The following is a 24349-nucleotide window of genomic DNA, read 5'->3' as shown; positions in this document are numbered from 1 at the left end:
TATCATTACTGTCATTTACCCCAAGAAAAAAATATCTTTCTTTAGATATGATTATTTTACATGATAAAAATAGGATTTGTCCAAAATGTTGACTTCAACACTGCCTGGCATGCTTAGCACACTTTTCTTTTCATGGACCTTAAAGGTGTCTCATGTCCATGGAGGCAATGTAACATGGACACTGTGTCCTCTTTACACAGACCTGGTGCTATGGTCCTGGGTGTGTTGGTGTGATCTAATGAGGTTGGTCCATGTGGACACATAGCAGTCCCAAGGCCTGCATAAATTTACACTCTTGGCTAGTCCTGATGGCATCCCTTCCACCCAAAGAAGAGAAAGATGCCTATGGTCAATCTTGTGTTGATAAAAATTATTACAAAATTTTGATTTGTTTTTCTTCATACAAAAAATTTCATATAAATTTTGCATTTGCACAAGTTTGTGAGGATTCTTGTTTCCTGAAAAATAAAATCCACAAAAATTACAAACAAGAAACTTGACATTTGAATGAATTAGACTGTGTGGAAAAATGTACTTGTGTTTAATTAATGTATGTAGGTAGAGTTTGTCAAATTATTAAAAACAATAAATAAAGTAATAAATACTTGAATAAATATAACATGACAGCTGTGACTCCTGTTTGTTTGTTTGTTTGTTTGTTTGTTTGTTTTTTGGTGTGTGTGTGTGTGTGTGTGTGTGAGCGTGCGCGCGTGTTTTCCTGATCTATATTTCGCAGTGGTGATGAACATCCTGGGGTTCTCCATGAGCCCATAATAGGCATGTTCCATTTTTACTCTTACTCAATATGCATGCTTAATCCAATATAACCATGATGTTCCCAATGTTGTCTTCCATCTTTGTTAAAAATTCTGGTGGTAGTGAATTGAAATGCAAGCAAATTAAGTTGTTTATTGCCTGATGACTGATATATTTCCTCCTTTCAGTTGATTCAGTTCAAAAATGTCTTTAATACAGAGTAGTTCTTCTGTGACTAAATATATCCCAGGATTTTGAATCAACTATGTTTGGTTTCTCTTACCATGACTGGGACTTTGACCATACAAAATCAACAGAAATATACACATTAAAAGTGTTTTATACTGTTTTGTCCATGTAATTACAGAATTCCCATCCCCATATTTTCTACATCAGTCTCTTAGTCCTCTTTAATGTACTCAATTGTTCTCTATGTGGCCTCTAGACAGAGAATGGTCAAGCTGCCCAAAGAGATTACAGATTCACAAACCTAAACTAACATGAACATAATGAAGGGATAGTCCACCTTCAGCCATATACAAGTTGATCTCATTCTTTCTTTACCTATCTCTAGTTTCTTCATAAATTATTCAGAACACAAGTACCAATCAGTCCTTGCCCTGGTGGCAGGAGTGATGAGGTAACTCATTTTAATTTTGCCCAAAATCAAGTTATTTCCACAGGAAATATGTTGCAGTTTCTTTTTTCCCGAAATAGCTATTTGTTTTAAAACAATAATGACATTTAACACTGAACAATCATGTTCCTAATCTCCCACCCCCGTGTATAAATGTAGCTATCGCCCTGCTCTACAACACTCTTCTTTTTGTCTCCTCTGTCTTTAAAAAGAGAGAGAGCAAATGTCTGCTTTATGCCATGGTCTCTTTGCCTGGTAATCTCCGGTCATTGAAGGTGTGCATGTTGATGACTTCCTCCGTTTTGACCATGACAGGTGGCTGAGGTTTATGTTTGAGCCGGCGCTGGCACTTGAGGGACACTCGCAGCTCCTCCATTATGGCACTACAGAAGGACCTCTGTGAGGGATGAGAAAGAAAAAGCAGCTGATCAGCTATTTCTTATTCATTTACATCACATGATTATCGAATGCATAGTTCCATGTATGATCTGAGAGAGACATACTAATGAGTTGTACACATGCAGATAAGTGGTTGTAGAATGTTGGGGAGGAGAAAAAAGAGGTATGAGGGAGAAGGAAAGCTGTGATCAATGCTCCTGTCCACCTGGATGTACACAGAGCGCATCATAACTAAAGCACTTTCTCTATGGAAGATTTCACCCTGCCTTTTCTGGCCTTGCTGCTACAGCACCATGACCTGTTGATGCATATTACATTTCCTCAGACTCAAATCCCATGAAGCTGCATGGCCAATTAAGCTGCTACCTCTCCTCTCCCTCCTCCTCGTGTTTTCTTTCCCAGAGACACTGTAGCATTTGTAAGTGCTGCATTCAACAATCAAAGAGAGATGCTTTGCTGTTCCTAAAAATGCCCTGATAAATAATTGATCATGTGCTGTATGTTCAATATTTTCTTTTCTGTAGTATTAGTTCACACTGACTGTCTTTTAATTCAGAAATCAGATGAGTGAATATAACATTTATTCTAGTGAACACCCAATGCTGAGATGAAAATTCAGAATGTCTGACAAGGGCTTGAATATTTTATTATGTGGCTATAAATGTAGTAAAAATGTATCATTTTAATTTTGATGATTTGGTAAAAAGTCATTTGGTGATTCATTATAAATTTCATATTAATATACAAAATGTATTATTATTATTATTATTATTATTATTATTATTATTATTATGAGGCAGGAAGTTTTGTTTCACTTGGTAAAAATTTGTGAAGAGTTCTTGGATCCCACAGTTTGTTGCTTACAGCTATTATTATTATTATTATTATTATTATTATTATTATTATTATTATTATTATTGCCCAATCAGGACTTGTAGGATTACATATCCTTTCCACATAACATTTTAGAATATAATAATAATGGGCCTCATTTATCAATCTTTTGGTTAAGCTATGTGAAAATGTTTGTGTAAACTATGAAGCCCCTGAAGGGACATGGAAGGAAAAAAGACAAATGTTTGTAAAAACTTTGCAAGGTCTTCATTTAGGTCAGTGTACTTCCGGGTCAGTTCAGCAAACTTGTGATGAGTGTATCCCCCTGTGCTAAGTTTTCTCTTCAGATTTCTCTCCCTTATGTGAAAACTGTGACTACTGCTGAGGACTGATTTAAAGTATTCATATTTGAGGCCAATCACAAAATAAAATTCTATGAAAGGTATGTGAGATCTCACACTTTTTTTTTTTATTTAGGTCAATGTAATATCGGGCCAGTTTGGTAACATGGAAACAGGGCTGCACTGAAGGTTAAACACACATAAATGGTGTTTACACACCTCCTACATTTCTGAAATAGCATGTACGCACCTTTAAATAGAGTTTATGCAACTGTATAATTTGATAGCATTTAGGAGTTTCCTATTGTTTTACTGGTGCAAGCCATAGTATATTCAAAATTGTCATTGTCAGCATTTACAGTATCTAGACTGTGTAACCAATCACATTGTTGCTTGCTAGAGGGTATGCACTGATGTCAATGCATACAGAAGTCACTGATGCCCCTTTTCCACCAAAGCAGTTCCAGGGCTTGTTCGGGGCCAGTGCTTAGTTTGGAACCGGGTTTTCTGTTTCCACTGACAAAGAACTGGCTCTGGGCCAGAAAAACCAGTTCCAGGCTAGCACCAACTCTCTGTTGGGCCAGAGGAAAGAACCGCTTACGTCAGCAGGGGGGCGGAGTTGTTAAGACCAACAACAATAACAAGACCGCAAAAGATCACCATTTTTAAGCGCCGAGAAGCCGCAGCTGTACAAACGCGAAGTCATCCATTATTTTTATTGTTGTTGTTGCTGCTGCTGCTGTTTCCATGTTGTTTTTGCTTTGATATTCGCGCCAAGGTTTATGCAAACGTAGCGACGTAACTGATGTATACAGCGACGTAATGATGTATACAGCGACGTAACTGACGTATACAGTGATGTAATGACGTAGCTCCGCGAGCTATGGAAAAGCAAACTGGTTCTCAGCTGGCTCGCAAGTTGAACGAGTTGTGAACCAGCACCAGCACTGGCTCCGAACCAGCCCTGGAACTGATTTGGTGGAAAAGGGGTATGAGTGGCAGCGTTAGCATTCAGCTTGAATGCTGCAAAAACACACACATCATCTAAATTAAGTGCATTTAATGTTTTTATATTTGAGGCCAATCTCAAAATTCTAAGAACCTCTCCCACTGGTGTGTGTGTGTGTGTGTGTGTGTGTGTGTGTGTGTGTGTGTGTGTGTGTGTGTGTGTGTGTTTGCAGGATCTTGCAAAATCACCTTTTTTAAAATTATAGTGTGTGTGTGTGTGTGTGTGTGTGTTTGCAGGATCTTGCAAAATTACCTTTTTTTTTAATTATTCATATCCCTTCCGGCGCTCCATAGTAAACCAACCAAACAAACAAAACAAAAATTATCGGATTTACAAAGTTTTGGAAATGCTGATTTTCTTCATACTTGCATGTGTATGTTGATGAATGCCAGTCACCCATAAATTACCAAGCATGTGCACAGCACAACTCATATGCATGTAGTGACGCATAAATCTCTATAAAAGCTCAAGTGCACAGGCAGCTATGAGTGTGAATTGATTGAGCAGGTAAAACCTGAGTAACATTAGTTATTTTGTCTTTTGTTAGTTCGTAAATTATTTTGCCTCACTACTATGCCAGTAAAAATAATAAATAATATAATATTAATAATAAAAAAGCAAGTCCTAAGTTTTCTGTCAACTGAAGCATTTGTTTCTGGCACGTGGTTACACATAGACAGACCTGACCCTCTTCTGTTTATATGGCACCATTTCTTTATTCTTTAATTAATGGCAATAAAATAAAATGACTGTTTTTCATGATATTTTCTTGATGGTACTTTTAGTCCAGGACTTAGAGAACTAGTATGAGGAGGTGTTTTTGATAGAGACACAAAAGCTTTTCTATAAGTTACTCTGAATAAAAGCATCTGCTAAATGCTGTAAGCGTAATAAAAAAACAAACAATTTGAACATGACAGTATATTCCATCAAAGGGCAGTAATCCACTACTCCAAATTATATTCTTTTAATTTGATCAAGTCAGGGTTTACATTTGTTAGCCTTCTTATGTGTGAACTTATCCACATTCAGAAGCATGAGTAGGATATAAATATTTTTTTCTGAATTTATGGGATTTTCATGAATACCAAATTTCTGGGGTAAATTGTACTAACGATTTATGCATAAACTTGTTCATACACATAGTATTTGTGTATTACAATATTACAATATTTAATTATTAAAATGTTTTAAATTGGGGCATTTTTGTACTTGAGATGAGGATAATTCAGCATTTTGGAATTCAAGTCACTTCTCTCTCTCTCTCTCTCTCTCTCTCTCTCTCTCATTTTTAACCACCTACAGCATCTTCTCCCTGTTGGTCTGCACTACTGCTGTTGATGGAATACTCATTAACTGACTAAATAGAACATTCACACTTGTTTTTATGTAAATTTACACTCAAATATTTACATAAGAGAGACACATATTGTATAGCCTTTTTATATTACAAAATCTGTGCATTAATCAAAGTGTGATTAGTTTGATAGCACAGTATTTATCACCCCATTTAATATGCATTTTCCCTGGCTTTCAGAGTGCTACAATTTAACCAGTCCAGTACAATGAACATCAAGATTTTCTACATAGATACAATGATATTTTTAGACAGTTTTCAATTCATTATATCCACCTGCACTCCAGTTTCACTCTTGAGTGTTAGACTGTATTTTTGGGGAAATAATGATAAAACTGTTATGTCACCTATGCCTTGGGTGTATAATGATGGACAATTTTTTTAGAAAACATTTTGTTCCTACTTTAAATTGTGGCTCTGCCACATGTGTAGTTACACATTAGGCAACGATCTATTTGCTGTAGATGTTATAGACATTTTCTCAGATATTTGCAGATTGCATTTTTTTTAACTGCTGGGTTTCCCTTTATGATTTTTACTAATAGGGGCTATAGATTTAAAACTTATTGAGGGTATATACAGTGCAACCACCCAGGAAATGTATAACATGTAGCTAGCTGTACTGTTAGTGTTGAGTTACTGCTTTGAGTCAATCTGTAATTTGATGCTACATGACTACACATAACTAGCCATGAAGTCCCATGTTATCTGTTTAATAACAATGGTAATTTTAGTTAGAATCTCATTTCAGTACACATTTAGCTATGAGAGAATGTAAGTTTCTAAGATCACTATCTTATTTTAACTCTAAACTTTAATGTTAAGCTCTAACATTCTTTTGTAACCCAAGATGGTTACAGAAGCATCATAATCTGCCAAAACACCCTAGTGTCCTCAAGTCATGTTCACCCTGGGGTGTCTTAACCTCTACTTTAGGTTTCAGATTCTGTTAGCTGTTTTATATGAAAGATAGGACAATAGCATAAGTAGCAAGCCATTATCTAACTTGCTAGCATTTATAAACAAAATAATGGTGCATATATATTGTGAAATGGTGAATATGAAGTTTTGAAGAGACCAAGAAGATGACATGCATGAGTTTATATCGATGAAAGCTTACCAAAGAAATTGTGTACCTTTTTTGAACAAGTTGACTTGAATTAATGTAAACACTTTTCAAATATATTGTTCCATTTTTACAATGGTTTATTTTTTGTCTAACATTTTGTGTGCATATTCGATTGGTTAGTAAGACATGGAACTTCCAACTAGTTCAGCTTTGAGATATAATGCAGACAAATTTGTTAAATTAAGGTAAACTTTCCTGCTGTAATATTAATTGGGGGGTGTCATTATTTTTATGCAATGCACCCTTTGGAGTATAATTTAACAATAACTAGAATGTAATAGAAAACATGCTGGACAACATCTATGCTAATCATATGTAAGTCCTGTAAAATTACAGAAAGCTAATCACAACCTGCTCGCTTATTGAAACACATTTTTCAGGAGATCAGGTACTAGTTACTGTGCATGTTGTAATAAGTACGTTTTCATGTGTAACAGATATGTGTGTAGTTATGAAATGGTTATTATAAAACATTGTCTCAGACTGGACACAATGGAAGAACTTTTGTAAGAGAAATGTTATTACTTTGTTATTACACACTCTCTCTCTCTCTCTCTCTCTCTCTCTCTCTCTCTCTCTCTGTGTGTGTGTGTGTGTGTGTGTGTGTGTGTGTGTTTCACTTCTTCACCCTCAGCTGCTTGTTCCTGACTCTCAGGAGACAGGTTTACTTTTAAGCAGTTCAGAGAGCAGTGAGCACAGTTTTAACACAGGAAAGTGTGGGTGGTAGAAAAGGAGGAAGATGGAAGAAGCATGACAGAAAAAAGCATGGAGGCAAAATGCATAAAAAATAGGAACAAGAAAAAAAAGATATTGTTGTAAAACATTTATTTAAGTGCATATGAAAGGTTAACAAAGGGCAGTATTGCAAAGATGCACAGAATAAATGGAGCGATGAAAGCATTTAAAAAAATAATTTGGTATCTAATGTGCAAAGCTGTGAAGTAATCTGAGGTGCAAATGAAATAAATGCATCCACCCTGTTGACTACTAAAGAAATTTAAAATGGTATATTGATAAAATGTGAGATGCATAGTCATTCAGATATCAGTAACATCCACACTTTTTTTACTTATAAATTAATGTGCAGGATTGTTGTTTACCTACCTATCTCCTATTTCTTGAAAAGGTATACTATCACATTTTATATTTTCTGTAGTCTGCTCTGGTGTGAAAAGGACAGCATTCTTAACAGAAAATTCCTAAAAGAGGAAATCCTGTTTAACATTTTATTTTATTTTTACATTATTGTCACCAACACTACATTAAATGTGTCTTGTTCCATGTGAAAAGGAACGTTTTTAGGCAGTATCCCTCTCTTACATCATGTCCTGCTTTCAAAAGCTGCTGCTGTTCCCATATTGCCTTGTTCAACTCCAGCTGCCTCTTTTCCTGTTGTCACACCCCCATGTTCAGACACCATCTGTGTAATAAATGTCCCTTTTACACCCAACACATGGAAGGTGGCTTTGTGCACACTAAGTTTATTTTGTTGAGCTAATAAATTTTATTTGATCGTATGCAGTGGTAACGCATGTTTATGATAATCTGACCGTCCATTACTGACAACTTGAATGATATATTTATTCACTCATAGTGAGAAAGCACCTAGCATGAAGGTTTGAGCCCCAATAAACAGGACAACATCCCAGCCTGTGTGAAATAAATAAATGAGTCGTGGGCACTGTGAACTGAATTGCTTGATATGTACAGTAAAATGTCAAATAAAAAAAAAAAGTTAAATGAAGGTACAATAACAGCTCTACTTCTAGTTTTCTAGCTCCAACCTCTCCCCCTGCTAATTCCCACCCATCAGGCAGCTCTCCCCTATCACACAAAAGCTACCAAACCAGGAGGGCAAAAGCTAACACACGCTTCCTCTGACTGCCCCTTTTTGAACTGCTGCTCATGCTACTACTGGTAGTGATGTAACACACTAAAGGCCTCTGCATGCTCTTGCGACAAGGCTTTCGCAGATAGCTTTTCGCAGACAGTTGTAATTTATTGTTGAGCGGGGGAATAGGCGTGCGCGATGTTATTCACCGCCACAACGCAAGGGGGTGCAAAGTCGCTAGGAGTAGTTGGTGGGTGTGGTTAGTGGAGTGTTTATCCTCCGGTTACTTATAATGACTAGAACTTTTTTTTTTTATAATGACTAGAACTGGAGTCGTATAGATGTACGTACTTCCTCACTTCCTCAATCAACCGCTCTTCATGCTGCTCCATCTTCGCTCGTGTTTTTAAAAATGCCGGTCGTGAAAACAAAACAAACCGGGAAAGTAGGGAAGCGGAAGTGCGTGTACAGCGGGTAGAGTGGACCAATCAGAGCCCTCTTGTCTGCGGCGCTGTCTGAGAGGCTTCTGCGGTGGTCACAATTTTTGGGAGGTGCGCGCAGAGCGTCTGCGAAGGTGGGGGGGCTACGCAGACACTGTCTGCGACACCGTCTGCGAGGACTGGGTTGTCAGCATAAATTGGCCTTAAGGGCCTCTGCATGCTCTTGCGACAAGGCTTTCGCAGATAGCTTTTCGCAGACAGTTGTAATTTATCGTTGAGCGGGGAGTAATAGGCATGCGCGATGTTATTCACCGCCACAACGCAAGGGGGCGCGAAGTCGTGAAATCGCTAGGAGTAGTTGGTGGGTGTGGTTAGTGGAGTGTTTATCCTCCGGTTACTTATAATGACTAGAACTGGAGTCGTATAGATGTACGTACTTCCTCACTTCCTCGATCAACCGCTCTTCGTGCTGCTCCATCTTCGCTCGTGTTTTTAAAAATGGCGGTAGTGAAAACAAACCAAACCGGGAAAGTAGGGAAGCGGAAGTGCGTGTACAGCGGATGTAGAGTGGACCTGGAGTGGACCAATCAGAGCCCTTTTGTCTGCGACGCTGTCTGCGAGGCTTCTGCGGTGGTCACAATTTTTGGGAGGTGCGCGCAGAGCATCTGTGAAGGTGGGGGGGCTACGCAGACACCATCTGCGACGCCATCTGCGAGGACTGCGTTGTCAGCATAAATTGGCCTTAAGAGGAATGTGCTATCCACCCACTTCTGCATGCATGAGCTCATTGGCATAGCGTCACTGTGATTGCTCTTGAGAGCACAGCCAATTTTGCTCTTTTGGGTTCCTAGCCACAGAGGGCATCAGGATCCAAACCTGTGATCTCAGGAAGATAGGGCAAATATTTTTTCTGTTGCACCACTCAGGACCCCATTATTAAGTTTTACTTGATATACTTGAATCTCATTCTGGTAAATAAAATAACCAAATATAAAACTACATGAATACTTTGGGGAAAAAAGAAACTATGATTGCATGTCAGTTGTTTTGCAAGAGGCGATGCATTACAACAAATGTACCAGCTGCAATTTGTATCAGTATGTAGTTTTTCACTACTACTGTAGAAACTTGATTTAATCCCCCATTTTCTCTGGGTTTTCATTTACAGCCCAGCAGTAAACCTTCCACCACTACCTGACCTCTAAAACTACATTTATGAGGCTGATTTTCAGTAATTTCTCAGTAGCGGGTGATTGATGAGTGTGTTTTTATCAGATAGACTAGTGCAAAGATGGGTTTTAACAAAATGGAAATGAAGTAAGCCCTGCCTCCTGGACTGACATCAATGTGCAGAACGTGCATCTAAGCCAACCCCAAAACCTTTAATAAAATGCACAAATAATAGAAAATTACTTTTGCAGAAAGCCAGGAATATTCGAAATATTGGCTAATATATATATATATATATATACACACACACACACACACACACACACACACATATATATATATATATATATATATATATATATATATATATATATATATATACACACACATACCGTATGTGTGTTTATATATATATATATATATATATATATATATATATATATATATATATATATATATATATATATATACTGTATATATTTGTTTTTACATCATGTTTTTGTTAAACCTTTCATGAAATTCACTGGAGTTGCTTTTTAAAAAGCTGATTATTTGCCAGTGCTGTGTACCAACAGCTCACATCTCCTTTTAAGTCAACCTAGGGACTTGCCTGCAGAATAACACCTCACAACAGGATATGCTGAAACATCGATATGGTGGCTTTCAGTGAACAAACAATACCACTGGAAGAGATCGATGGAGGGTGCTGGAGATGGCTTTTAAAGCCAGAGCCCTGTTAAGAGAGGCTAATTGGGGCTATGTGGGACTCACAACTTACATGGGTAGTGGAAGCTGTCACCAAGGCACAACAAGAAAAGCCAAGGATGTAGTCATGTTTTTCATGTTGTTACATGGTTACCAGGTCAAATGAAGATAGTTGATAAGCTGAGCAGAGGTTAATGTGCATGATGCCTATCTTGAAATCTGTGCCAAAGACTTTTCTAGTCAACAAGGACTGTTTGGTTGTCAAAGTGATTTGGTAATTCACAGATGGAGTCATTATTTTTGCAAATCCTGCATTTATTTGTATTATAAACAATTTATATATTTCCTGTGGACAAACTGAAATGATAAAATTGAAATCAGCAGACACCACTGTAAGAATTGAATGTGAATAAAAATAAATAAAATAAAATAAAATCACACTGGAGTACTTTTTAGTATTTTTTTTAATATTCAAACTACTTGATTCTGATTTTGTTTCAAATGTATCAACAATCCTTTTTTTAACCCATGCACTAAGTAAACCAAGGGAGGGGAAATGAGGTGAAATGGGGCAAGTGAGACAGGGCTGTTGAAGAGAGACAAGATGAAAAGCATGGTGGCCATCTGCGCATATGAACGAAATCCCTTCTGTCTTCAGAGACATACATCAAGGAGAGTTGCTGGCTCTCCAGCTGGCAAAGTCTGGAAAAATATTGTTAATTAAACGCATTTCACTTTTTTTTATTGTAACCCTTACATATGAGTGAATTCAACCACATCAGTGCATAAATGCAATCTTGTAAGGAAAATAAGAAAAAAAAGCAAACTGTACTCTCAAAAGCAATAAAGCATGTCATCAAAACAAAAACCTCACAACAGAGCAAACTGAAAGCTCTATGATGCAACGTTGCAATGGATGGCTGTATTTCATCATATCAAACAACTGTCACATTTTTATTGCAGTCCAGAAAAGTTAAAATGTTTCTTTACCTTTTCAAGTTGTGCATTTTGTTTAGACTTATAGAGGAACTCCCCGACTGCCACAAAGACAGACAGAACAAGTCCAGCGGCCAGAACAATGAAGATTCCCCCAATGTTCTGCACACCCAGGGCACTGGCCTCTTTACTCTCTTCCTCTGGGCAGCCATTCCCTCGCCACCATTTCTCCTTCATCATGTGCAGCTTTCCTTCTTCCTGGAGCTGCAAGATTGCTATAGTGATCTTATCTCGGTATGGAGAGCCTGGGGAGGTCAAAGAGAGAGAGAGAGAGAGAGAGAGAGGAAAATAACATATAATCAACATCTCTTCTAAGAAAGATTCTTTTGGAGAAGAATTATGACTAGCAGAGCAGAAAGGCCTTTTTGTCCCATTATTTTAAACACAAATTTATCAAACTGAGAGAAAGTAGCATAACTGACAAAGAAGGATTTACATTAAAATCAGTTGCTATGACAGGAATGCAGCACTTCTCTACAGAATGCATGTTTTGTTAAAGCCTGGTGATTAGATGAGGAAAGATAGAGAGCAAATGCAACTGGAGCACTGTGTGAGCCACAAGAAGCCCTCTGGCTGAACGCAGCTTGCTGAAACATAGCTCCCAGGGTGCCACTGATAACACACCAATAAAATCCAATTACATTCCAGGCATCTGCATTTTTTTTTTAGTTTTATCTATTTATTTTGTGTCTAATTAAACTAGTTGCCATACTTAATTTGACTTAGTGTTTCCGATATCCATTTTGGCTTGAAGAATAAATGCTTTTGCAAAATGAGCTTTGAAATGCTCGACCAAATTGCAAATCTGAGTTTGTTCTAAGCCCCAGCATGTGTTGAGAGAAGCCTCCTGAATTCCCAACATCCCATTACTTCATGCATAGGTAAACAGGCCATACTCCATCCAGTCCTCACTGTTCATTAAGACCCATCAGGAAACAGTGCTTTTTATTTGAACTGACATATGAAACAGAGCAAAAACACTTAAATTCCTTTATTACATTCAGTCAATGTCCTGATTATTTTTTTTTCACTTTGCCCAAGTTATTTAAAAATGTATCGTGCCTCCACCCAAATCAAACAGACTCACATCGAATCTACCTCAGTGCCCACACACTGTGATGTTGCGAAACACCTATCACCTGAACTGGCTACATCCTCTTCATTATAGAACTGAGATTAATCTGATAGGAAGTGCAGAACAGCAGTAGATCCAGTATAGTCATTTAAAATACAGTATGTTGTCAGTCATCTAATCTTAACTTTAGTTCAAAAGAGACTAAGTGAAATGCTGACAGCTGTACCCCAGTTATTTATGAAACTCATTTATGTAAATATTATGGATCATCTTAATGATTAACTATTCATTTTTACAGTTCATGAATCACTGAGAAATTCACAAAGAACTGACAGTAAAAAACACCAGCATACTTGCTTTAACAAAAGACGTATGAAAAGACCTTCACGCCTGAACACCTGTACATCTACTCATTCATGCAATTATCTTGTCAGCCAATCACCTGGCAACAGTGCAATACATAAAATCATGCAGATATGGGCCAGCATCATCACATAATGTTCACATTGACCATCAGAATGGGGATTTTGACCGTGGTATGATTGTTGGTGCCAGACAGGCCGGTTTGAGTATTTCTGTAACTGCTGATCTCCTGGGATTTTCATGCACAACGGTCTCTAGGGTTTACTCAGAATGGTGCAATAAAGAAAAACAAAAACATCCAGTGAGTAGTAGTTCTGCATACAGAATTTTTTTTTTAATGAGAGAGGTCAAGGGAGAATAGCCTGACAGGTTTGAGCTGACAGAAAGGCTATCGTAATTCAGATAATCACGCTGTACAATTGTGGTGGGCAGAAAAGTATCTCAGAATGCATAACATGTCAAAATTTAAGGTGGATGGGCTACAACAGCAGAAGACCATATCGGGTTCCACTTCTATTGCTGCCACTTCAGAACTTTGAGGCCACAGTGTCAACAAAACTGGACAGTTGAAGACTGGAAAAACATATCCTGGTCTAATGAATTTCAATTTCTTTTGAGGCACACAGACCGTAAGATCAGAATTCAGTGCCAACAGCATGGATCCATGGACCCAACCTGCCTTTCAACAGTCCAGGCTGGTGGAGGTGGTGTAATGGTGTGAGGAATGTTTTCGTGGCACACACTGAGTCTATTAATACCAATCAATCATTGCTTGAATGCTGCAGCATATTTGAGTATTGTTGCTGACCATATGCATCCCTTCATGTCCACAATTTAACTATCTTCTAATGGCTACTGGTTTCATGACAGTGTTCTTCCATGGGCTTCACAGTCACTGGATCTGAATCCAATAGAACACATCTGGGATGTGGTAAAATGGGAGATTCAGATCATGACAGTGCACTTGAAACATCTGCACAAATTGTGTGATGCAATCATGTCAACATGGAGCAGAATCTCAAAGGAATGTTTCCAAAATCTTGTGGAATCCATGCCATGAAAAATTGAAGCTGTTTGAGAGCAAATAGAGGCCCTAACTGTTACCAAAGGGGCTGGTTGAGGCAGGATGCATGTGCAGGAAGAGTGTATTAATACTGACAAACAGATCCAATAAGGCAGGCAGAAATGTGGTCATAAACAAAGGTCGTGAGATCTGCAAACAACATACACAAGACCAGGCAGGGAGCAAAATGAGGAAACCAGAAACAAACTCAAAAATCAGATAAACAGATCCAGAAAATAAACGACTCGGTAACGACTGGTATTGGACACAGAATGTAATACTTTGTGACAAACACAGGAGAACACATGGTAAAAATACACAAACTAATTAGGGGAGAAAAAAGGAAACAAGTGAGACAGGTGATGACACAAAGGTAACACACCGGGGGTAGAGATGACACATAAACAAATGCACATGGTAAAGTCACAGTCTTGTGGAGGTGTGAATCTCAAGCTGCAGGCTGTAAAGAGTACAGAGCATATGCAGTGCTCGAACCATGTGCCGCACTCAGAGCGAGAGCGGCAATTCCTAACAGAACCCCTCCCAAAGGCGCTATTCCCAGAGAGCCACATAAGTCCCTAAAATAGGAGAACCTGGTCCTCTGGGCAGGGGTCTGGTGCTGAACAATGTCTCATTGGGGTTCTGCTTGAGCGGCACAGTGGTGTAGTGGTTAGCACGGTCGCCTCACAGCAAGAAGGTTCTGGGTTCAAACCCAGTAGCCGGTGAGGGCCTTTCTGTACGGAGTTTGCATGTTCTCCCCGTGTCCGCATGGGTTTCCTCTGGGTGCTCCAGTTTCCCCCACAATCCAAAGATATGCAGTTAGGTTGACGTGGGGCGGCCTTGGGCTGAGGTGCCCTTGAGCAAGGTACCGAACCCCTGACTGCTCCCCGGGTGCTCTGGGCTGCCCACTGCTCTGGGTGTGTGTGTTCACTGCTTCAGATGGGTTAAATGCAGAGGATGAATTTCACTGTGCTTGAAGTGTGGATGTGACGAATAAAGGTTTCTTCTTCTTCTGCTTGGATAAGGGCATGGGCTGAGGCTTATTCAGGCATGAATAAGTCACTCTTGCCCAATGCAGCTGGTCGAGTGATGGCAGAATCCTTCAGGCCTGGAGGGGTGGTGACAATGTCCTCCCTGAAGCCAAGTGACAGGACAACAATGTCCTCCCAGAAGCCTGGAGGCGAGACGATGACATCCTACCCAAAACCAGAAGGGAGTGCAACAACATCCTCCCCGAAGCCAGTAGATGAAGCAATGACGTCCTCCCTGGGCTTGGGCTCTACCAGCCTCTCATAAAAGAATCTGTACTGCAACAGGAACTCTTTAAAGGGGTAATCTATGCAATCTTAAGGGGCCAGGAGAATTGACAGCCTGTTGCAGAGAAACCATATGGCACCAGGCACCGGCATGGTAATCCTGGCATTGAGTTGTTTCCATTTCCCTGCTGCATCCATGTAATAAGGCAAAGTATTCTGCCATGGAGTTGAGGCAGGATGCATGTTCAGGAAGAGTTTATTAAAACAGGCAAACAGATCCAATACAGCAAGCAGAAATGTGGTCATAAACAAAGGTCATGAGATCTGCAAACAACATACACAAGACCAGGCAGGGAGCAAAATGAGGAAACCAGAAACAAACTCAAAAATCAGATAAACAGATCCAGAAAATAAACGACTCGGTAACGACTGGTACTGGACACAGAATGTAATACTTTGTGACAAACACAGGAGAACACATGGTAAAAATGCACAAACTAATTAGGGGAGAAAAAAGGAAACAAGTGAGACAGGTGATGACACAAAGGTAACACACCGGGGGTAGAGATGACACATAAACAAATGCACATGGTAAAGTCACAGTCTTGTGGAGGTGTGAGTCTCAAGCTGCAGGCTGTAAAGAGTACAGTGCACGTGCAGTTCTCAAACCATGTGCCGCACTCAGAGCGAGAGCGGCAATTCCTAACAGAACCCCTCCCAAAGGTGCTATTCCCAGAGAGCCACATAAGTCCCTAAAATAGGAGAACCTGGTCCTCTGGGCAGGGGTCTGGTGCTGAACAATGTCTCATTGGGGTTCTGCTTGAGCGGCACGGTGGTGTAGTGGTTAGCACGGTCGCCTCACAGCAAGAAGGTTCTGGGTTCAAACCCAGTAGCCGGTGAGGGCCTTTCTGTGCGGAGTTTGCATGTTCTCCCCGTGTCCGCATGGGTTTCCTCTGGGTGCTCCGGTTTCCCCCACAATCCAAAGACATGCAGTTAGGTTGACGTGGGGCGGCCTTGGGCTGAGGTGCCCTTGAGCAAGGTACCGAACCCCTGACTGCTCCCCGGGTGCTCTGGACTGCCCACTGCTCTGGGTGTATGTGTTCACTGCTTCAGATGGGTTAAATGCAGAGGATGAATTTCACTGTGCTTGAAGTGTGGATGTGACAAATAAAGGTTTCTTCTTCTTCTGCTTGGATAAGGGCATGGGCTGAGGCTTATTCAGGCATGAATAAGTCACTCTTGCCCAATGCAGCTGGTCGAGCGATGGCAGAATCCTTCAGGCCTGGAGGGGTGGTGACAATGTCCTCCCTGAAGCCAAGTGACAGGACAACGATGTCCTCCCAGAAGCCTGGAGGCGAGACGATGACATCCTACCCAAAACCAGAAGGCAGTGCAACGACATCCTCCCCGAAGCCAGTAGATGAAGCAATGACGTCCTCCCTGGGCTTGGGCTCTACCAGACTCTTATAAAAGAACCTGTACTGCAACAGGAACTCTTTAAAGGGGTAATCTATGCAATCTTAAGGGGCCAGGAGAATTGACAGCCTGTTGCAGAGAAACCATATGGCACTAGGCACCGGCATGGTAATCCTGGCATTGAGTTGTTTCCATTTCCCTGCTGCATCCATGTAATAAGGCAAAGTATTCTGCCATGGAGTTGAGGCTGGATGCATGTTCAGGAAGAGTTTATTAAAACAGGCAAACAGATCCAATACAGCAAGCAGAAATGTGGTCATAAACAAACAAGAGTCGGGCAATCTACAAATAACATGCATAAAAACAAACAAGGCTAAAACAAGGAAACCAGAAACAAAGTCAAAAACCAGATAAACAAATACAGCTTGATAACGGCTTGATAATGGCTTGCACAAAGACACAAAAGAATACTTTGTGACAAACACAGGCGAACACTAGGAATAAATACACAAACTAATGAGAGGAGAAACAGGAAACAGGTGAGACAGGTGATGACTCAGAGGAAATACAACCAATGATGAGACGAGGGCGAAGACGAGACATAAACAAACACACATTGTCAAGTCACAGTCTTGTGGAAGTTCACATCTTGCGCTGCAGGCTGTAAACAATACAGAGCGCATACAGTACTCAAAGTATGTGCCACGCTCAATGCAAGATGGGCAATTCCTAACATTAACCAGTATTATGATTGTGTTCCTGATAAAGTGTTCAGTGAACACATATTATGACAGTCCTAACACCCAATTGAAACTAATATGTGATATATATTAAAAGTTCTTAATATTTCTCAGAACAACTGTCGCTTACATGAGCATCTGGCCTGTGAAAATGACACCTTTTTTCATATATTGTTAGACTCTTGCTTTGTTCCTTATTCTTTGTGTGTGTTTTTTTTTTTTTTTTTTTTGCCTTTGGACTCAACACCTTTGGGAAAAATAGTGTGCTTTTAAAAACAAAAATATCTAGCAGAAGAATATGTTAAGCTCTGGCACAAATGCCTCAAGTTCTATTATAATATCAGATAAATAATGTGAAATACTAATAAATTATTTTACAGCATTCTTATGACTTAAAAGCATAATAATCATTTGTATAACATGTATAACATACTATGACCAGACATGAGATGGAATTTAGTAAAGCAGCATGTTTGTTTGCTGTATATTAAATAAGCAGTGAAGATGAACCTCACAGCTTGGGCTCCATTAACACTCCATACCCCAGCAGAATTCTAGGACACTGCAGCATTTCACTGAGAACAACAAAGAAATACAACCCCGATTCCAAAAAAGTTGGGACAAAGTACAAATTGTAAATAAAAACGGAATGCAATAATATACAAATCTCAAAAATTGATATTGTATTCACAATAGAACATAGACAACATATCAAATGTCGAAAGTGAGATATTTTGAAATTTCATGACAAATATTGGCTCATTTGAAATTACATGACAGCAACACATCTCAAAAAAGTTGGGAGAGGGGCAATAAGAGGCTGGAAAAGTTAAAGGTACAAAAAAGGAACAGCTGGAGGACCAAATTGCAACTCATTAGGTCAATTGGCAATAGGTCATTAACATGACTGGGTATAAAAAGAGCATCTTGGAGTGGCAGTGGCTCTCAGAAGTAAAGATGGGAAGAGGATCACCAATCCCCCTAATTCTGTGCCGACAAATAGTGGAGCAATATCAGAAAGGAGTTCGACGGTGTAAAATTGCAAAGAGTTTGAACATATCATCATCTACAGTGCATAATATCATCAAAAGATTCAGAGAATCTGGAAGAATCTCTGTGTGTAAGGGTCAAGGCCGGAAAACCATACTGGGTGCCTGTGATCTTTGGGCCCTTAGATGGCACTGCATCACATACAGACATGCTTCTGTATTGGAAATCACAAAATGGGTTCAGGAATATTTCCAGAGAACATTATCTGTGAACACAATTCACCGTGCCATCCGCCGTTGCCAGCTAAAACTCTATAGTTCAAAGAAGAAGCCGTATCTAAACATGATCCAGAAGCGCGGATGTCTTCTCTGGGCTAAGGCTCATTTAAAATGGACTGTGGCAAAGTAGAAAACTGTTCTATGGTCAGACGAATCAAAATTTGAAGTTCTTTATGGAAATCAGGGATGCCGTGTCATTCGGACTAAAGGGGAGAAGGACGACCCAAGTTGTTATCAGCGCTCAGTTCAGAAGCCTGCACCTCTGATGGTATGGGGTTGTATTAGTGCATGTGGCATGGGCAGCTTACACATCTGGAAAGACACCATCAATGCTGAAAGGTATATCCAGGTTCTAGAGCAACATATGCTCCCATCCAGACGACGTCTCTTTCAGGGAAGACCTTGCATTTTCCAACATGACAATGCCAAACCACATACTGCATCAATTACAGCATCATGGCTGCGTAGAAGAAGGGTCCGGGTACTGAACTGGCCAGCCTGCAGTCCAGATCTTTCACCCATAGAAAACATTTGGCGCATCATAAAACGGAAGATACGACAAAAAAGACCTAAGACAGTTGAGCAACTAGAATCCTACATTAGACAAGAATGGGTTAACATTCCTATCCCTAAACTTGAGCAACTTGTCTCCTCAGTCCCCAGACGTTTACAGACTGTTGTAAAGAGAAAAGGGGATGTCTCACAGTGGTAAACATGGCTTTGTCCCAACTTTTTTGAGATGTGTTGTTGTCATGAAATTTAAAATCACCTAATTTTTCTCTTTAAATGATACATTTTCTCAGTTTAAACATTTGATATGTCATCTATGTTCTATTCTGAATAAAATATGGAATTTTGAAACTTCCACATTATTACATTCCGTTTTTATTTACAATTTGTACTTTGTCCCAACTTTTTTGGAATCGGGGTTGTCCCTTTGTTTTTTGTCATCCTGCGAACAAAGTTACTGTTAGAAAATTAAAGACAAATAATAATTACAAGTTTGTTTTGTTTGAAAGAGCATGAATTGTATATTAATATAATATAAAATATGTATTATTAACATTTACAAATATTTACATGGCTTTACGTACACCCTAAAGCTATGTTTCCATAGTCAGGTCCAGCTTGGACTTCAGTTTTAAACAATACTGCAGACATCTCATCTCATCATCTCTAGCCGCTTTATCCTGTTCTACAGGGTCACAGGCAAGCTGGAGCCTATCCCAGCTGACTACGGGCGAAAGGTGGGGTACACCCTGGACAAGTCGCCAGGTCATCACAGGGCTGACACATAGACACAGACAACCATTCACACTCACATTCACACCTACGGTCAATTTAGAGTCACCAGTTAACCTAACCTGCATGTCTTTGGACTGTGGGAGAAACCAGAGCACCCGGAGGAAACCCACATGGGCACGGGGAGAACATGCAAACTCCGCACAGAAAGTCCCTCGTCGGCCACGGGGCTCGAACCTGGACCTTCTTGCTGTGAGGCGACAGCGCTAACCACTACACCACCGTGCCACCCTACTACAGACATATTTATTACATTTTATGTCTTCTCAATGTGTTTTATCTGTATTTGTTATATATTTTGTCAATAATTAAATATTGAATTATTTATCAAACACTACTAAACCACATAGAAAATAAGAAATCAGCTGAGAAGTTAACGGTTTAGACAACAAGATAAATCAAAATATAAGGACTCACAGTATATAAATGTGGCATTTTTTTGTTGTTATTGTTGTTTGTTTGCTTTTTTTAATGATACCTGTATGTTATTTATCTCAATCTGATCAGTTTAGTGAGCGATAACGGCTAGATAGGAACCACTAGAGAGTTAGCTAGTCATAAAAAGCAGGAGGATGCTAATATTACTCTTAAGCTTTTTTATTTTATTTTGACACTTCTTACATCAATATGATTGTTACTCTCATCCAAATATGGTGGATCATAGTCATCGATGTGCACAAGTACTGTCTCATTCAGTGAGAACAGATGTAGGCACTTCCGACACTGTAACTCATCGGCCAGTCAGTCAGTAGCAAAATATAATATAATTATAAATACTTCAGAAATGTCAACGATAACACATCCTGTTATCTTTTTCAAAATAAAGCTATGGTGTTACTGTATCCACAGGCATGGTGTTATTTCATGAATAAAGCTTACACTATAGCAAATATGTCTTTAAAAATCATGGCCAGCTGCAGCCGCTACTAGAAAATTCTAACAGGCTGGCAGCGGCCGCTATGGGGTAGACAGGATTAACTAATCCTCCAGACAAAACAAAAGAGGGGTACTTCATGCCAGGCTGGAGTGAATTCCAAATAAGACCCACAGCTGTATTCTTTCACATAAATTAAGAATAACAGAGAATGAATCTCTCAGGCACTGTCCTGCAGTAAAATCTCATAGTAATTCAAATGCTCCATCACAACAGTAAACAGATATATTGGCCTGTTTCAGCCTGTTTCAGTCAGATCAATTTCCATTTAATGTTTCTAAATTTGTCCTTCTATCACTGGAAAAGAAAGATTTCATTTTTTATGTTTTAGATATAATAGCACTTGACTATAATGCCTCATCAATTGCTTCCCAAGGTCCTTTACTGATGTTCTGTTGCATCAGAAATGAAGAAGAAAAAGAAGAGAAGAAAAACAATCAGGGCTTTGTACTGTCAACATTTTCTTCTGCCTTTTACTGTCTGATTCTCTTGTGAATCTTCTAAACACAGTTAATAGCCTACTGGGAAATAGTTGACAAATAAGATGTGCATTGCTTAAGCAGGAAGTGATTAACAGTGTCCAGTAAACTGCAATGCAGATTTATACTAATTATCAGTAGAGGGATTGTTAGAGGCGGTGGGAGTGTTTCCCATGAGAAATGGACAGACAAGGCAGAAGGAAAACAGTTTACTTGTATGCTAGCATTCCAGCTTGAACCAACACACCCCTGGCAGATGTTTGATGACATGGTACTGTACATGACCCCTCTTAATGACCCCTCTGGGGAAGAGGCATGCCATGTTCTCTGAAAGCTGACTGGGGTGCTTTCTATTTCTGTTATACACAACGGAGGACAAACACAACTGTCCAGTAGCACTTATTAGTCATACAGCGGTGCTTGAAAGTTTGTGAACCCTTTAGAATTTTCTATATTTCTGCATAAATATGACCTAAAACATCATCAGATTTTCACATAAGTCCTAAAAGTAGATAAAAAGAACCCAGTTAAACAAATGAGACAAAAATATTATACTTGGTCATTTATTTATTGAGGAAAATGATCCAGTATTACATATCTGTAACATTTCGATTGGATTAAGGTCAGGACTTTGACTTGGCCATTCCAAAACATTAACTTTATTCTTCTTTAACCATTCTTTGGTAGAACGACTTGTGTGCTTAGGGTTGTTGTCTTGCTGCATGACCCACCTTCTCTTGAGATTCAGTTCATGGACAGATGTTCTGATATTTTCCTTTAGAATTCGCTGGTATAATTCAGAATTCATTGTTCCATCAATGATGGCAAGCCGTCCTGGCCCAGATGCAGCAAAACAGGCCCAAACCATGATATTACCACCACCATGTTTCACAGATGGGATAAGGTTCTTATGCTGGAATGCAGTGTTTTCCTTGCTCCAAACATAACACTTCTCATTTAAACCAAAAAGTTCTATTTTGGTCTCATCTGTCCACAAAACATTTTTCCAGTAGCCTTCTGGTTTGTCCATGTGATCTTTACCCCGATAGCAGAGGGTCGTTGAAACGACGTAGAGTTTTGGTCAGAATGGTCGGTTTCCGTCGTACGTCAGAAAATCAACGTTGAAACGGCGCCGTGAAACGTCGATTTCTCCGCCGTCTGAGAGGGTCGATTTATCACCGTTGAATCAACGTGGGTAAAGGTTGATCTGTCGACCGTCAGAGAAGGTTGAATATACGACGTTGAACCATCGTCACTTTTGCCGGCCAGTTTTCAACACTGGTAGGATGAGCAACTGGCCCGTAGCCAGGGGGGATCGGAGGGTTCGTTCGATCCCCCCCCGCGACACCGCGCCCCGGACACACACGCCTCAAGATTACTCAAGATTTATTCATTTGTTCATGTCCGATGAATATACATTGATTCACATTTAAATTTACAATATCAAATCCAGACTAATCAAAAAAGAAAAGTAGACTAAGTGAGGACGAGTTAGAAAAACGGGTTCATTTCTCCTATGTTTATGTTTACACGTTTTGTTCAGACTGCTTTACACCCCAATCCAGTGGGTGGCGGTAATGCCCCCATTAGACCCCTTTCACTGACGTCACCCGAAACCGGAAGTAAACAAACCCTGCGCCACATTGGAAGACCAACAAACTCGTGATTTGGGGGAAATAAAGGCAGCGCGCGGTATGTGAACCCACGAGGCACTTGGTTCATCATAAACCTACAATGGTAAACTTTTGTGCTGTGTTAGGGTTCTAACAAAGCTGATGGGAAAGGTGAAAAGAAGTCTTTCTACAGAATACCAGCTGTGATTGAGACACAAGCAAACCAAGGAGCTTTCTGCCGGGAGACAGAGAGAGGATTTAGCTGCTTTATGCAGAGTGGATCTGAATACTTCAAGTCTATTTTGTTACTGGTAAGTCACTAGGCTAGAGTGTTGTAGAACATTTTTTTAAATGTTTACTGAATAAAAACATCCTTAATTTTATCAAATATTCTCTACTCTATATTTCATTTCTTTCTTTTGTTTTAATTTTCCTCCCTCCATCCCTCTTTGGATTTTAAATATAGTTTTTCCCCATGTCCAAATAATGAGGTAGGGTGGCATTTAGAAACCCATAGCCTACTGCTGACTTTCTTTATCAATGCTGCATCAAATTAATTTTGGTTATGTTTTTCTGTTTCCATGTACAGGTCTGCGCCGCAGGAGGAATAGGCCACAATTATAAATAAATCATAAAATGTTTCTAAGAACTTGTTCAAGTGTGTTCTGTTCCTTATAAATGTTAAAAGTTATGCCTCATTAGATAGCTTGACAAACATTAGGAGAGGTGCATTGTTGCATGCATTTTTATATCCTGTTGTACATTAAACAGGACGTAGCCTACGCACATTGATATAAATTAAGTTTCACTTTCATGGTTGAAGTATGCATGTGTGTGTTCATCCTAGGCAAGAGCCCCGATGCTTTATTGTTAGCTAGTTTAATTTAGCCTGTTTTGCTTAATTTGTAGCCTTCCTGTTGTACATAAAACAGGAAGTAAAGTTGGATGAATCATCGCCGAAAATTCAACTATAAATCGACCGAAATACGTAGTTGAATAAAGGGTGAAAGGGGGTCTATTCTCTGTCGACCACCAGCCACTTTTCAACGTCGTTTCAACGGAAACTCGTATGAGCAAAGCGGTGTTGAATCAACGTCGGTGATCGACGGTGATTCGACGGCGTATAGGTCGAAGAACATGCCGATGATTCCACGTCGAATCAACGACCCTCTGCTATCTGGGTAGCAAACTGCAGACGAGCAGCAATGTTCTTGTTGAAGAGCAGTGGTTTTCTCC

At 39.6% G+C, this 24349-nt stretch overlaps 1 protein-coding gene across 2 annotated transcripts in view; it reads right to left on the bottom strand.

Annotated features, from left to right (window-relative positions):
- Nucleotides 1–11056: 11056 nt before the first annotated feature.
- Nucleotides 11057–24349, bottom strand: part of grik2 (glutamate receptor, ionotropic, kainate 2) — a 269503-nt gene continuing 256210 nt past the window's right edge. For both annotated transcript variants that reach the window (XM_060922148.1, XM_060922149.1), the window contains 2 exons: nt 11599–11849; nt 11057–11310 (listed from right to left, as the gene is read on the bottom strand). In XM_060922148.1, coding sequence (XP_060778131.1) covers nt 11263–11310; nt 11599–11849 — 299 coding nt within the window. In that variant the 3' untranslated portion in view covers nt 11057–11262. The remainder of the gene's footprint in view (nt 11311–11598; nt 11850–24349) is intronic.

Source organism: Neoarius graeffei, chromosome 5 (assembly GCF_027579695.1).
Source record: "Neoarius graeffei isolate fNeoGra1 chromosome 5, fNeoGra1.pri, whole genome shotgun sequence".
Classification (NCBI taxonomy): domain Eukaryota; kingdom Metazoa; phylum Chordata; class Actinopteri; order Siluriformes; family Ariidae; genus Neoarius; species Neoarius graeffei.
Note: the sequence above shows the minus strand (reverse complement) of the source record. Positions and strands in the feature narration are given on the sequence as shown.